This window comes from Symphodus melops, assembly GCF_947650265.1.
Source record: "Symphodus melops genome assembly, chromosome: 1".
NCBI lineage: Eukaryota > Metazoa > Chordata > Actinopteri > Labriformes > Labridae > Symphodus > Symphodus melops.
Window position 1 is genome coordinate 7,309,206 of NC_136691.1, and position 16,523 is coordinate 7,325,728.

Consider the following 16,523-nt stretch of genomic DNA (forward strand, 5'->3'; position numbering starts at 1 on the left):
ACTGAACTTTATCATAATATATTTAAAAAAAACTTGACTTTTACTAGTCTCTACGGCCAATGACAAATTCACAGTATAAACGCTGTCATAAGTTATGTGCTTTGAGTGTGGGCTAGTGCACGCAAGGGGTAGAGAACGAGCAGGGAGAAAGGAAACTGAATGAAAATATATAAATAAAATATATAAACATTTTGCTACTGAGGTTTGCATCATTAGAAATGTTGTGGAGCAAATACGGCAAATATGGTGTGTGGTTTCACAAGTGTATTTTAAAAAAAAAATGTCTCCAATCATTATGACATTTGCATCATCAAAACATTATTACAGCATTCAGAAAAAGAGTTTGAACTGCAGTTCCCTTTTGTTCTCTTAATTCTTACAGCCAACACCTGGAATCACTAAATCGTGATTTTCAGCAAGTGCTCCGACTTTTTTTTATACATCTGTACATACCAATCATAACCAATCAAAGTGTCAGAGAGCAAATATACTGATGGATTCTTTTTTTGAAAACAGCAACACAACATCAGCTTCTGTGCTGAACTTAACTGAGATGAGGGGAATGAGTCAGCCTCTTGATTAAAAAAAAGAAAATGTTGAACTCCTGTGACATGGATCTCTGTAGTGCATTCAGTGAGTAACGTTAAAAACACTTTGGCACGATCACGCTGCTCAGTCTGCAACACTTAAAACAATAAAAGCTATTCTTACATACAATGTGTTGACACAAACATTTGAACAGATATGAAAATTAAAGTTAGCATTCATTTCCATCCAGCATGAACGTCTTTTTCATACAAGTCCGCACTAAGGCAGTTCAAGTTCTTTTTTAACAAATGTAAAATATGAAAAAGGGTAAGTGAAGAGAGATGTCTTAAAAGATCGTAGATGTTCAGAAGTTTTCCTTTTCTAAATTGAATATTCTTTTAAGAAATTAACCCTGTAAATTGATTCCACAGACTTCCCTTTACTGTGCTATTCCTCTAATACAATACTGTACTGTATTACAGGAATAGTACAAAATGACTATTCAATTATGAATAGTATTAAAGAAAACATATGCAGTCCCACATATTATTAAAACATAGTGTGAGGTCAGTTAAAATCTAAGGTAAGAACATAAAAACATTTAAAAAGACAGCATATAATCATGATCAGTGTATCAATGAGTTTTAGCTCTCATCGGTGACCTGCACCCTGCCGTTTTCCAGCAGCCTATCCCTCTCTCCTGGGCTGACCTCCTCCTCTGTGCTCAACAAACTGGCGCAGCAAGGTATCCTCTCCAGCAGGGGGCGGTGCAGTCCATTGTAGAGCCCAGCCCCGACCAGCAGCACCAGGAAGCCGAGCACCTGCAGGCCGTGAAACACTTCCCAGCCCAGCGCCAGGCTCACCGCCCAGATGACAAGCGTACGCAGGCTGTCCAGCACCATGCGGGTGGTGGCGCTGATCTCTTTGGTGACGCTGATGCCGGCGAAGTTGAAGAAAGCGATGCTGACCGTATTTCCCAGCAGAGCCAGCAGGATGAGAGGCTGGTGTCCGATTTGACAGAAGGCGTCCAGTGCGTCCTCCAGGACCTGCCGAGGGTTGTTGCTGAACTCGCCCACATGGATGAAATACATCGGGATAAGAAGCAGAGACAGCACGACAAACCCGAAGAAACCTGGGGGCAAAAAAAAAAAAAATAAAGACTTTATATTTGTGCCTTGCTCAAGGGCAACACTGCAGTACTCATATTTTGGTTGCACCAGGACTTGAACCAGCGACCCTCCAGTTCCCAATCCAAGTGGATGACAATCATCTATGAAGACGGGCAGGCGACATATCCACGAGGCTATCTGTCTCTCCAGGGTTGTGCATTTACACAAGCCGTACATCACCCTTTACAAATCAGGGTCATTGGCTGAACTCTTTCTCTGACCCTGAATGGAACTAAATATAAGTTCACTGTTACAATCAAGAACATTCTCTAGAAAGAAATCCTTCCTGGATATTTCAAATGGTATCTATTGGACAACAATCTTTGTTTGTTGACCTTTGCTTTCCTCATCCACATCGTGACATTGATTGAGACCAGTGATAGTCCAGCTAAACAACTAAACACTTGAACTAGCAGATACAAGAAGTCCAGGCCTGATGAATCACCATCATCAGAGCTTTCATGTCCACACTCTTCCTTTTGGACATTAGTCCTTCAAGTTTGAGTAAAATCTGAATGCAGATGAGTTCCTGTACCTTCAGTCCCAACAGCCCGCAGAGGATGGACGTCGTGTTTGTAGACAAACTTCTCCTCCAGAACCATCTGCACTGAGACGATGACCTGAGCCATGATGATCAGAAGGTCTCCTGCAGGACACAAAAAACAGGCAGGGTTTACAAAAATACTGTGCAACGTTTTCAACTGAGTTTGAACTTATTAAAAGTTACAACATATACAACGTATAAATATACAACAAATAAAACAAAGCCAATAATAACTCAAATCTGCCAAACCTGTGATGACATCACTGAGTTTGTGCTCGGAGCTTTTGTTCCCGCTGAAGAAGTCGGCGAGGCCGACGATCAGCAGACCCACGATGGTGGTGAAGATGCCGAGCCACTGACTGGGAATCAAACGCCGCCCGAGGAACGCCACAGAGAGCAGACCGGTGAAGATGATGACAGCTCCTCGCAGCATCTGGAAGCTCGAGGCGCTCGTCATGTTAAGAGCTGAAGATTAAAAAAAAAAAAAGAAAAGAAAAGAAAAGTTCTGTCATAGCGAACAAAAATGTTCTGACATGGAACTTCAATTATTTAGACTTTCTGAGTAACAAGGAAGAGGAAAACAACTTTATCTCTGACTCTGTTATCTCTATTTGAACAAAGATCTATTCTGTGAAGCTGCATTGATGGATCTTGACCTCACGAGAACTGAGCTTTAGTTTGTTTAAACAGTTTGACTTCCTTCAAGTTTATTGGACAAAATGGGCCACGATAAGCTAAATAAGTATATCTTGTATTTAAACAAGAAGAATGTTTTGAATGAAAATATCTTTTTACACCTTGTACTTGTTTTTTTCCTCATCTGAGGGGAAAGAAAATCAGCAAATTCGTAATTTTTTTCTGCTCTTTCCAGAGAAATATTGACTGATACCGATATCACGGCTAATATCTGTCATATAAAAATTATCGCCACAATTCACACAACAACCTCTGAGCATTTTAAAAGAGGAAACAACATTTCAGCATACGAAGAGACACTGAGAGAAAGAGGTACGGTAACGGTCACTTACCAACATACATGATGCTGGTGGCCGTCATGTCACACATGGCAGGTGGGAAGAAGAGCAGAGGGTTGAAGCTCTGGCCTGGGTTCATCTTTGGCTCGGGTCTACGTCTGTCATGGCAAAGTAAAATATAGAAAACGGCAAGACAGCTCAACTCACCCAGAAACATCCCCACCGCCTGGAGAGAGAGAGAGAGAGAGAGAGAGAGAGAGACACAGAGGGGAAACAGATCAGGTTTTATTTCTGACTTTGAACACAGCATCAGATCTCACACTGACTTCATTTCATAGAGAAAAGATATTTCCTTCAAGCCACTTGAAAAGCCTCATCTCATGTTCAGAAAGATCCGAGAAAAAGTTTGAAAGCACACGATTGTGTGAAATGTGAAAAAACAGCAGAACTGCAAAGGAACTGTAAGTTACAGCAAATGTTCCCTCTTTAAATGTTATTATATGTCTTTATCACAAGGTTGGACTCTGACAGAACAAAGACGTTTTCATTTAGTGAAAGTCGAGTGTTATTGGTGACTTGGCTGTGGGCATCTAAAGCCTTATAAAAGTTAGGTTAGGGGTAGAGTGACCTCACTGATTCATCTCAAAAGCACATTGTAACATACAAACCTTTAAACGTAATGTTAGGATCAGCAAAAAGAAGAGAAATAAAGTGAACAGAGTTCATAATAATATAATAATAATACATTTAATTTGTAAGCGCTTTTACGAGGGCTCAAAGGCACTTTACATGTAAAAAAGAAATCACAGTAAACAGTTAAAAACAGTAGAAGAACATTAAAAGACAGAGAAACAGAAAGAGAAGAGGGGAAAGAAGAAGTTAAGTATTAAAAGCTAGTTTATAGAGGTGGGTTTTGAGCATGGTCTTGAAAGTTGGGAGGTGAGTGCAGGAACGGATGGGTTTGGGGAGTGAGTTCCAGAGGGAGGGGGCAGCGATGGAGAAGGCTCTGTCTCCCCAGGTTCGGTGCATCTCACACGTGGAGCCTTCACAGATGTTTGACGTGTTTGTGATGTGTGAGTGAAGATAAACTCTACGGTCACCTGCAGTTTATAATTAGTTTACCTGCACGAATGGATGAGAGAACCTATGTTCAGGGTTGTCTTTGCAGCCCTTTGCTGAGAACAAGTCTGCCCATCTGTAACACAAAAAGACATCAGCACAATTATTAGACATGATATTATAAAACATATTCTATTATTCCCACATCTACTTCACCCAGCCAAACATACAGAGAAAAAAAGGATTCGTTGTTCAATGAGAGCTGCAAAAAACAGTTGATTAAACAGCAATCATTTTTATTTTGATCAAATGTTTTAGACTTTTTAGTTGTTGTTTAGTGTGGTTAATAGAGAGAGTCATTCGAGGAGTCCCTGAAGGTCAATTTCTATGTCATCCATTCTTTTTGATTTCACTTATTCAACATGTTGAAAAATAAATCTGTGGGGGCCCAAACCTCTTCAGTACTTTCGTCTGCATGCGACCACATGGAGCCCTTCTGCTTCTCTAACTTTTGAAAAGTTGCTTTTTTGTCCGTTTGCCTTCATATGAAAGGACAGTGGATCAGAAGCCAGACAGACAGACAGAGAGAGAGAGATGGGAAGCACATGCCTTATTGCTCTGAGGACTACAGACTCTGTACATGAAGCCGAGGTCTATGACACCTGCGCCAGCTGCTTCTCTGTTTTAAGACACAGCTGAGGTCAGATCAAATAAACTGATGAAGCCGTCTGAATAAAAGGTTAATGAGTCCTTCAGTCTACGACACTTTTATAGTCGGGACAGTCGGAGGAAGCATGACAAACATGTGACCTTGTGTCTGCTTTAAAACGCACGGTAAGGGAATGTGGTCCGTAAAGGTGACGACACAGCACTTTCTTTACATGCGACCTCGTCTGAGCTCATCTACACGAGATGGAAACTGTTGAGCGATCCACTTCTGCTACAAGCATTCTGTTGATCTGCGTTCAGGCTGAGTCTGAACTCTTCTCAGCGTCTCCACTCGCCACTCAATCAGTCTGTAAGGCATTTCTACGTAAAAGGCTTTAGAATAAAAGCAGTGAGTTAGTGATACCAAACAGTTCAGTCATTGAATTTTAACCCCAATTAAATATGAACACGGCTGCATGTAGTTAGAGCTGCTGCCTCACAGCAAGGAGGTTCCTGGTTTGAATCCTTGTTGGACTGGAACTTATCTGTGTGAAGTTTACATGTTCTCCTCACGCTGTTTTGGATTCATTGGCGACTTTAAATTGCCTTTATATAGTGCATATATTTGTATTCAAAGAATGTGAAAGCTTAGACGCCAACTATCAGCCTACATGCTGTTTTAAACTCACTGAGGCGGTGCAGAGACGGGGCGGCTATCAGGTGACCGTTATGAAACCTTACCTGTAAGTAGCTCTCTGAGCAACATGACACAGCTTGTTTTGTCTCACACACTCCGTTTGTAGTTTTGTTCAGATCAGAAACCATATAAAGACATGGAAGTGTGCGTCAGCCAGCACAGAGCTGACTAGACAGATTAGTGCAGAAGTATAAAAAAGAAAAGAAAAAAAAAAAGAGCTGAATTTCTCGTTTCACTAAAATGGCAGACTTCTCCTAACGTGACAGCACTACGTCATGAAATCTTTCACATTACCTCCATGGATTAAAGATTATTAGAATTTTAATGCTTCCACTGCTCAGTATTACGTTTTTGCTGTTACATGACATCTAACTGCAAACTGAATATTTTTGTCTTTTGAACTGGATGGTCTTTCAAACAAAGCATTTTATATCAAAGGGAACGTTCCACTAATCTGATATGTTTTTAATGAGGGAAGATGGAAATTCATTGATTGTCAAAAGAAGAAGAAGAAACTTACTTGACTTGTAATGTATGTTTATGAACTGGGCTACTTGTTAAAAAAAACTGATTAAAAAGAGAAATGCTTCAACATCTGATACTTCTCATATTTGATATTTTGCTACATTTGACTGAGTTCTAATAAATGATTTTAAAGACAAGAGTTTTTTAAATATGTGTTTTTTTTGTTTTCATTGAGAATTTGGAAGCTTTTCTCATATTTTCTGATATATTAAATAACAAATACTCGTTTTTCGCTGTAGATAGTGTATAGAAGACTGGATAATAAAAAAGTCTATTTATTGTTCACCTGACCTCTCTGACACAGTATGCTGTAGCCTCAGCTGCAGAGTCAGTATATTTGTAACAACCGTATAGTGCTTTCACTGGAGATAAACCCATTTAAGACTATTTGCATCTCAACTACTGTTTCTTCCTGCATGTTTATCTTATCAATGTGTCAATAACACGATCTGCCTCAAACAGCCTCACGTTGCTTCCTGAATGCAAAACGTAGCTTCTCATTACACTTTCAGTTTGATAAGAATAGATACTAGACATAGACTGTAAATATTGAAACTAGATGATGATAAAAGCTAAAGCTTTAGCCAAAAGCTAAAGGCTGCTGGCTAAAGCAACCAGCCTGGACATTCAGTACGAGATATTAACAATAAATATGACACAAAAAGCTGCATTAATAAACAAGCTAAAGTAACTAGCTTCAGCGTTTTTAACGACATGCACATGACATCAGTTTAAAGTCATTGAATTAAATGTACTCACTTGGCCGATAATGTGTTCAGAGATCCAGTTGTAAGCATCAGTCCCGCGAGGAACAGCTGGTATTTGGTCCAAGCCATGATGGTGGACAAGTGGAACAGGGGGACAAACAAACACGACCACTGAGATGTGTTTTTTTTTGTTCAGCCAGGTTGTTGTTCACACACTCTCCTTGAGATCCGCCACATGACAGCTCACAGTCAGCTGACCTCAGCCCAACAACGTGCCGCGTTCACGTGCTGTCGGAAACGACAACACTTATCTAGTTGCTCGTTGGTTTGGAAAGTCTCACTCAAAAAAAGGATGATTTTGACTTTGCCCAGTGAGGATGGACTTGTAGTTTCAATTGAATTTATTTCCTTAAACTTAAGATGTGTCAGCAGGAAAGTTAGAAAGTTGTGGATCTTTAAATCCATGGCCCCCGGGCCGCACTTTGGACACCCCTGCTGTAGATAAACAAAAGAAAGTATTAGGGGATTTTTGAGCGCTGCATGTATCCTGGTTTGACAGCAGGGGGAGTCATGGACCAGATAGAGCATTTAGAATTTTACAGTTAGACCACAGTTTATTTCCCCCCTCTCTGGCCTCACGTTGCTTAAAATAAGAAAAACCACTAAACTTTCCAGGAGGATGCAGTCCCACATGAGGTCAAATTTAGACTTTCTCAAACCCTAAAATCAAAAAAGAAATCTCTACTTAAGAAATAGTCTTCTTGTTTCCTTCTCTAGGTGAGTTATCTTCTTGATGACTCTTGTCTTGTGTTTCATCTTTCCTCTCTCTGCAGACAGCAGTAAAACCTCCTGGCTCCCACACTTAACATTTAGTCATCATAACTCTGTTCCACCTAATGGAAAAACTTTTCTCTCTTATGATAACAACAGACTTCTTGTGTGCATGTCTCGTAAACTTGGGGCCTACTTGTTATGAAGATTGCTGGGAATCAGCGTGTTTAAAGTTCTGGATGACTTACAAGGTGAGGACACTGGAGAGACTAAAAATTGAGAGATTGTGTTGATGATAGGAAAATAGTTGTGGACTATGAGCTGTATTAACTCCTAGAGCTTATCTGAACCATTCCAGCAATGCCTACATCTACCAGGATGCATTGTGCCCAATTAGCTGCAGCATTGGTGAGCTTTATGTGTCCTGCTTCAAATGGCATGTATGTAAAATGTGACATATTTGAGCCAGTCAAATTATCCCTTGTATCTTTCTTAGCATTTATATTTGAACCTTCACATCCTGCAGTTTATTTTGTTTAGTTTGCATTTTAGTTTGGTCAGACTTCAAAGCTGCAGCCAGTTCCCCCCCTGAGAGGCAGATTACTAACAAAGAAAGATTTGGGAAGATGCCACTCAAAGTTTCATTTTACTTTGTATAATGACAATAACAGTTTGTTCTATTCTGAGAATGAGTTTTAAAATCATCTATCAATCTGTAATATATGACCTTTATGACTGCAAAGGTAACATTAAGACTGGAAGAGGGCAACACAAATCCAGATTAAATCCAGGTTAAATGTTTTATTTGTAAGAAAGGAAATGGTTCAATGTAAGCTTGATAACCATGAAATAGGAACAACTTTGTCTTTTGTGAAGGTCTTCTCTGTCTGCCGCTGTATAAAAGTCTTGCATATTGAAACCATCACCGAGTGCAAGAAAAAAAAAAAGGTTCAACAACAGTAAAATAGTGCCATAAACACTGACTATGAGTGAGCACTGCAACACCTCCAGTATTGATACTACCAATAAGTCTGATTTGACTTTTTGTTGTATTGGATTGATGTATTTTGTCTAAAGTCTTAATTGAGTATCGTGTCTGTGGTCGCTTGGATTAGTATTTAAAAAGCATTTGTCTCAAGCTCATGTATTGAACACAATCTTACTTTTTCGTGCCTTATTTGTTTCATTTGTATGTGCGTATACACATGGGCCTAACATTTATTCTAACCTTCCCTAGCAGACTAAACTAAAGTATGAATAAGCTACCCACGCTATAATATTTATTTAATGCTTGGTAATGTAGGGCTTGTGCTAATCCACAGATAATCTGTATTTCTTAAAATGTGCCCTTGAAGAGTCACATCTGTGGCGGCCATGAAAAAAATATGAGGGCCCAGGAGGAGCATTATCATTTCATGCTGAATGGCCCGGAAACATTTTATTGACAGCCAACGTCCAGTGGTGTGAGGAGTTGGACCTGCGGGAGGGAAAAGGTGACAAAGGAGTACTTTATGTACACGCAGCTCATCCTTGGCCACTGAAATGTCAGCTGAACACAGTGAGACAGGGTCACAGCGAAAAACCATTCACCTCTTCTGCATCTCCACCCAACAAGCAAAACTGATCCAACCCCACAGTTCTTCATGACCACTGCTCAGCAATGCTCACCTGTGCGTACACTTCACACAGCTATGGGTGTGACCTCGTGACTTTGTCCTGTTATATAACATGCATCTGCACGGTGCAGGCCGAAGACTGTTCAACGAAAAAGATCACCTGCTGACAAATGCAATCAGTAAAGTCATTCACTGAGGCTTTAAATCCCCACTATAATCTGATTACCTTTAAGCGCTCATGACTGATTTCATGTCTCCAACATTTTGCTCTTTTCTTATTATACTGAACATATTGTGGTGCATGACAGACGCAGTTATATACTTGATATCACAGAAGTATTCAAATTCTTGCTATTCAATAGATCTTTAGATTGTTCTCAAATGTGAGCAATGCAACTTCATGTTATTCAAAACATCTGTGTGTTGTAGTTAGATTATATGAATACTGATTTGATAGTTTATAAAACTACAACATTTAAAGGTCACATATTGTGAAAAATAGACATCACAATGTTTTCTAACACTTGTATTTTTCCCCTATAGCCTGTCTACTAACCCCTTAGTTATGAGTAAAGTCCATCTTCTCCATCTTTTTCCTGCTTCACTTTTCAGAAAACGTGTGCTCAAACAGGTCGTCACTCTGCATACCAAGCTCTAGACCAGTCGCAGCCATTTAGCTCAGCAAAATTAACTTGGATCACATAGCTGGGAGGAAAAACACATCACAGACACATAACCGCACTGACATTAATGGATCTCATTAATGTCAGTGCTGGCTCTAATCTTGTGAAGCAGAGGACGGACAGTTTGGGGTTTTTACTGCCCTTTGTGACATCACAAAGGGCAGACACTCACACAGCTAGGTGTTTGTTGTGCCTTTATGAGTCTGCATTCTCACAGTAAACATGACGGCATGGAGCGAAAAAGCCTGAGCCCACAAGTTGTAAAAAACAAGGTAGAGATACGATGGCATATAAAATCAATGCTGCACTTATCCTGGTATTTAAAAAGTTTTATTTTTTTTAATGACATGACACCTTTCAGCTCTGGCTAACAAACGTGACGGCTAGTGAGTCCTTATTTTCTTTTTAGCCTGCTTGAAGAAGTACTCTCTACAGGATGTTAAAGGTTGAGGCTCACTGCTGAGTAACAGTTACAGAATTTACATTTGTATTGTCATTTCTACAAAACAGCAATTAGTAATTGTCAGTTTTATGGTTTGTGTGATAGCTAGCAGCTGCAGCGTTCCTGTAACTGTGCTACCCTGTTGAATAAATGGGTCACCTTTTCTGGCACTGTTTATATACCGTTTTACTAGATTGAAATTTATTGCATGATCTTTTAATACCTGGATAGAGTAGCAACAGCTGCCATGAAGTCTGCAGACACAAATCAGAAACCTCAGGCAGATATACTTTTTCCATTGGGTAAATCATTGGTGAGTTAAGAGTAAGGGACGTTTACATTCAAACAATGTGACATACCTGTATTTGTCACCATTTCTTTATGACGCAGACGGTTGTAACAACCATATTTGGTAACAGTGACTGTGGAGCATTTGTTTTTCTCTGAAGGTGTGGTATTATTGTAATAAGCTAAACAGTAAATCTGTTTCAGCTTCCAGAAAATGGAATAGTTTGATTTCATTTATGTTGTGAGTGCCGCAGGGATAATGTCTTAGCATCATGCCAGTTCAATCGATGAAAAGGCTCTTTTTCCATGGTTCTGAAAAAAAGCTGTGCGCTGAAATAAAGTTTATAAAACGTGCATGTTCTGTTCATCAAGATAGTCTTCAGAAATGAGCACCACTTTTATAATTTGTGAAGCGTAAACACAATTGGTTGTTTGCCAGCCTTATAAAGTAACTACAGTCCATGGTCGACTGACTTTAACATCATCACCACAAAGTTTCCAACCACTTAATTGGTTTCCATGTTCAGAATAATCATATTTAATGTTAGCAAAAGCCTTTTGTAACAAGTCATACAAAAAACATTAACATTTCTGAAGCATGTGTTTATCACAGACCTATTTCGGGCATCTAACTGAAAACTATTTAAAATTCCCATAGATTTAGAGACCAATTGGAAGTACTAAAATGCTAAGTTTCCGCTCCAGGTTTTAGGACTCATCACTTTAGCACTTTATTAACAAGTAATGATCAATAAAGTCCTCTCTCATTCAACAACTTTGATTGCCTCTTTGCAGACTGTTGATAAAACTCTTTAATACGTTGTGTATTTTGAAATAAAAAAAACCCTCTGAAGCAGACACATCTGACCTCTGACCTCCTGTCTTCCCTATACACTCGTGTCCTCTCTAACTATTATTTACTGTATCAGCAGCACACCAGGACGGTTGTTGTGATTATGCATCAGCCGCTGAGGGCTGTCATTGGTTATGCAACCGCTCTCCAGTGGGGCTCAGTGTGCTCGTCACAGGAACCGTTGCTGCGAGTCCCTGCGTGGCCTCGAGTGGCCATTGTGAAGTGAAATTATACTATGAAGCGTCCTTCTTTACCTGCTGGCCTGTCTTTCTTGGTTATTTTTTATACAGCACTTTTGATATTCATATTAAGGACTCCGAAGTGTAGTTCACTAAATCAGCAAGCATAATACTTCACATGTCATACAACCCTGGAAAGCCATTTATCCATCATCCATCCTTCAACCTCTCTATTTGTCTTTCACCATTTATCCATTCATGAGTCCTTCCATCCATTGATTTTCATATTTCTTTTTCTTCATAAAACTGTCCATACAACCATTCATGTTTTCCTTTCTCTCTTTCTGAACCCACTGTGGTAAACATTAAGTATTCAGAATGAATCACAAAGAGCTCAATGGCGATAATAAACACATTTTTATAGGTTGTCACCTTTAACCAGCCACTTTGTTAAAGTTCAGCCCCATTACATCGGTCTTATTGCATAGTGAATGAGCCTAGCATCAACACCAGCTCAGTCATTAGACCACACAAACTCACAGAGTGGGGTCAACAAGTGCTGTAGTGCGTAAAATCGGCCATCATCTGTTGCGTCACCCACTACAGAGTTTCAAACTGCCTCTGGAAGCAGCATCAGCACTCAAACTGTGCGCAAAAAGATCATCCAATTGGTTTCCATGGCCAAACTGCTGCACGCAAGCCTCCCATGGCCATGTACAATCCAGAGTGTCTGCTTGAGAGGTGTAAAGTACGTTTCAACAGGACACTAGAGTTGTCGATGCTGAGACAGGATTTACAGAAGTGGTAGTTGAAGTTTGAAGTGATGAATCACAACCACTATCAAAATATATTCCCTGAAGTCTGCATGTTTTATAATCAATGAAAAAATATCATTTCTTGAGTCATTCAAGGTTTTTTCATTCTACTTGGCTAAATTCTCAAATGAGAAAAGCATTTTTCAAACACTGAGCTACAATCTCTGAACTATTAGTTTGTTACTGTAATCACAAAAGATAAGAATTAGAAGGACATTGCATTGTTTTGGTAGAGTAAGTACAACTCTTTACAAATCTGCAAATAAACCCCTTGTTTATGATCAAACCTGATGCGTCAATTCTCAGTGAAAAATCTCTCTTCAACTTCTAACCTTTCTTTCGTTGTTTGAGCCGTCACATGCAAAATGGTCCATTGACAAAATCATTAACAAGCCTTAACATTTTGACCAGTATGGCTCAATAATGACAAAATCACTTTTCATTTTGGTGGTAGTTTTGAATAAATTGAAAAACCAAAACAGATTTTGACACAAAGATGAAACGTTTTGGGTGACTTACTGTCTTTTGCAAACAGGCAATAGAGTTTTAAAGTACCAATACACTGTTTAGACCGTCACACTTACAGTACAGTCTAGAGAACATTAAGACTGTTTGGAAAAATGAGCCAAAACGTTTGAGAAAAATGTTGGATCGCTTCATGCTTGAAGTAAATCTTCTTTTTCTGTGAGGCAGACAGCTGTGCTGTCTTAAGACTCTGGCGTGATTTTCTCTCTTTCATGAGCTTCGAATCCAGCCTCTAACTACAGTGGAGAGTTTACTTTCAATCCATAATTATAAATCCGATACTCAGTGTCTACTTGTGAATAATTTTCATGTTGAAAACTGCTAGGCATCCACTCAACCACTTCGATGCGCCTTTTGTTAAATCTATTGACCAATCACAGGTTGTGCTCCTAACTTTCAACCAACTGGAGGCTGTCTGACAAATATGAGTCAGCTCACATCTCTGGTCTCAAAAGAGTTTTATACAGTGGGGTGGACATTCCCCTGTCTTTTTTATCAAAGTTTTAGCACTGGCAAAGCATCTGACAATAATTTGAAGTTTTAATGTAATAAAGATAACGAGTAGATTCTCTTTTAGATGTAATGGGCATGCGCAGGGATAAAATTACCCATTAAGAGCAATCTACTACCACGAGTTTCACTATATTATTACTCACTATTTTTGACATTTGTTACAGAATTCAGTCATAAGATAGATGGCTTACTCAAACGGTCTAAATACCTGTTTTCTTGTTGTTAGTTAACATTTGACTATGGATGTAAACGATATTGAGTTGAACTTTTCTTTACCAGTTTCACAATCTCATGTGCCAAATGTATTGGGAAGAAAAAGCTAAATAACAATAATTTAAAGAATGGTAAAGGCTCCAAAAATTAATATGCTTCTTCAGCACAGTCTTTATTACATTAACACTCTGTCCTTTTGAGTTGTTTTGGTTGTTGTTCCTTTAATAGTTGTTTTTATGTTGTCAGGCATGATTGTAATGATATGGAGATCAGTTTTAAGATAATTATTAGCAGTACATAAATCATTACTATCTGTCAATTTTATGATCCATCCCATGGTAATAACCCTACAAAAGGCTCCTTGTATGGATTCCCCAACAATCACCTCTGCTCATATCTTTGCTGATTATCTAACTGTCGAGGAGCTTTGCGATGTGGCCAGGGTGTGCAGGGTACAGAGGGTGTAGCAAATTTTCTTGCAGATCTTCTTGGAGGACACCTAATCACAAGTGACACCGGGGCAGCTCTACAGATTTGATGCTAATCCATGCTGAAGTCAGAAACATTTCCAGGACTCTCAGCGCTTCTTTCTAGATGAAAGGGCACCATTGAAATTGTTCCACGAAGTCTTGGATGTGATAGCAATTTCAATCATTTAAAACCACCTAAGGCCGTAAAGCTATGAAATCATCCACAACACACAACAGCTTTATGTGCATGTGGTCCTGGCATTTTTTGCTCCAATTGTCGGGCTGTTTGTTCCCTTACAGTATGTATCAATGTCACTACGTCCTCAACATGCACGTTTCACTCTCTTAACTGGAAGCTTTTCTTTTCTTCTATTGGTAGAGAAATGTCAATGATGTTTCAAAAAGGCAATTATCTTTTTTTTCTTGCTGTCGAAGCCAAATCGTGGCTCCGAGGTTGACATATGACAGTCTGCCTGAAGCTCTGTCTTTTGTAGTAGAGGGTGATGTTTTGTTGAGTTTTGAGCTCAATTCACCGTGACATGAAAAAGAATGAAAAGGTAGAGGAAGAGCATTATACATCTCGAATGTTTTATTCTGTCAAACGCAGCAGACATGTCCTTACCTGTCTGTTTCCTCAGTATGCTGAAAAAAATATACAAACAAGCATTGACTGTAAATAGGAAGAAAATAAAGTGGCTGAGTGCAAGCCATAATGAAATAATTTCAGCCAATAAGCAACAGGTTATCCTGAAGTGCTAACCCACATCTGTCTCTGCGAGCTACTCTCCCTCATCCACATCATCGCCAAAGAGGAATAGAGCTACACCGTAATAGTGACAGAATGTCTTTACTTTATTGAGGCCAACTTACCATCAGGCCGCATCATCAGCATGCTTTTGCTCCAGATTTGAACATATTGTTTGTTATGAGTATGTTGTGGGAGCCTTTTCTCTGTCAGGCACATCTTTGACGAATGTCCTCTGGGACCAAGCTTCTAAAGGAGCATTGTAAGAAAGGTTTTGCAACAAAAGACACATTTTCTTTAGAATAACAACAAAGTATCACAACATGACAAGCTGAAACTTATGCTCGAGTCGTATAACATGCCGATCTGCAATCCTCTTCTCACGTTACATCAAATATAGTTCACGTTATCGGTTCTTAATGTTTGTATTCATGCATATCACATAATGTTGCGTCTTAGCTGTAACACAGCTGCCTGTCACTAGCCAAGGCTGTAGCACCGCTTAAAGGCTCCTGCCATAATATCTATTCGAGTTCTGGGATGTAAACCTTTAAGGTGGACAGACGGCCTCTCGTAGCTCAGAGTGGTTTGGTAATTCTTTGATCTTGGAAATTCAGAGTGTTTTGTTACTAAACTAAATCCGTTTGAAAATAGATTTAAATCTGAACGCAAATACGTTTGACAATTTAAAACTCTGCCTATCCTGCCTCAGTCCTTTGGGATATGATATGAGCGGCTACAGGAGTTGGGTTGAAGGTTAAGTTTGTTTAAATCGACTCCAGCTTGTGTTAACACTATGTTATTTGATGTTGGATGATGGTAACTCTCTTCATTGTCCCTCTGCAGTGCTGCTCAATCAAATCAACCTTGAACACCTCCCCATTAGTCGTGTTTCATGTATAACTTCAAACAGATTGGATGATGATGCAGCACCAGACACTTGAATCAGCTAAAATGTCACATGGAAGTCCACGCGACTGATTTACATACATTTTTTTCTCATGAATTAATCAGCTTTTCTGCCCCGGGGAGTTTTTATGTTGAGACAAAGGATGTCATATTTGGCAGAGACATCAGAAGCAGTACATTTACAGATGAAAACAAACAGTACAGTTCAGTATAAACAATTGTTATCAAGGACAAAAGACAAAGAGGGAAAGCAGCAGCACACACACTTTCCTAACAGTTTAATGGCTTGTTCCCGGTTGAGTAGACCATTTGTAGTCTTTTAAGAAATGTGGATAATTTACAGCTGCTTTGATTTCCTTTTTTATCAAGGCTTTGAAGGATGGCCGCGTGACACAAACAGAAAGTAACCATAGAAATAAGGCTCGAGCTCCACTGACAAGGCTTTGGATATAACAGGAGCTGATTTAACTGCACTGTGTAAAAACACAGTTGATACAACTTCAAAAAGTTAGTGTCCAGGCTGCCTGAACGTTTTAAATAAACAGAATTTAAAAAGATCATTTGAGATATTTTTGTGATTATTCCAAAGTAATAAAATGTTCTAGTCAACTAAACTTGACATCAAGACAGTTGTACTAAAATCTTTAGGT

General features: G+C 39.3%; 1 protein-coding gene across 1 annotated transcript; it reads right to left on the reverse strand.

The window, feature by feature from the left end:
• Positions 1 to 249: 249 nt before the first annotated feature.
• Positions 250 to 7,117, reverse strand: slc35f6 (solute carrier family 35 member F6). Its single transcript, XM_079341741.1, has 6 exons — positions 6,904 to 7,117; positions 4,338 to 4,410; positions 3,270 to 3,441; positions 2,491 to 2,706; positions 2,233 to 2,343; positions 250 to 1,660 (listed from the first exon to the last, which is right to left on the reverse strand). The coding sequence occupies exons 1-6, from the start codon at positions 6,978 to 6,980 to the stop codon at positions 1,173 to 1,175; spliced, it is 1,137 nt and encodes a 378-aa protein (XP_079197867.1). The 5' UTR covers positions 6,981 to 7,117; the 3' UTR covers positions 250 to 1,172.
• Positions 7,118 to 16,523: the final 9,406 nt, after the last annotated feature.

Excerpts from the sequence above, each read along its gene's own strand:
- slc35f6 (XM_079341741.1), bottom strand. The coding sequence starts at position 6,980 with ATGGCTTGGACCAAATACCAGCTGTTCCTCGCGGGACTGATGCTTACA. Across the intron at positions 4,411-6,903 it reads CTGAACACATTATCGGCCAA|ATGGGCAGACTTGTTCTCAG; the intron begins GTGAGTACATTT and ends TTTGTGTTACAG. Across the intron at positions 2,344-2,490 it reads ACTCAGTGATGTCATCACAG|GAGACCTTCTGATCATCATG; the intron begins GTTTGGCAGATT and ends TGTGTCCTGCAG.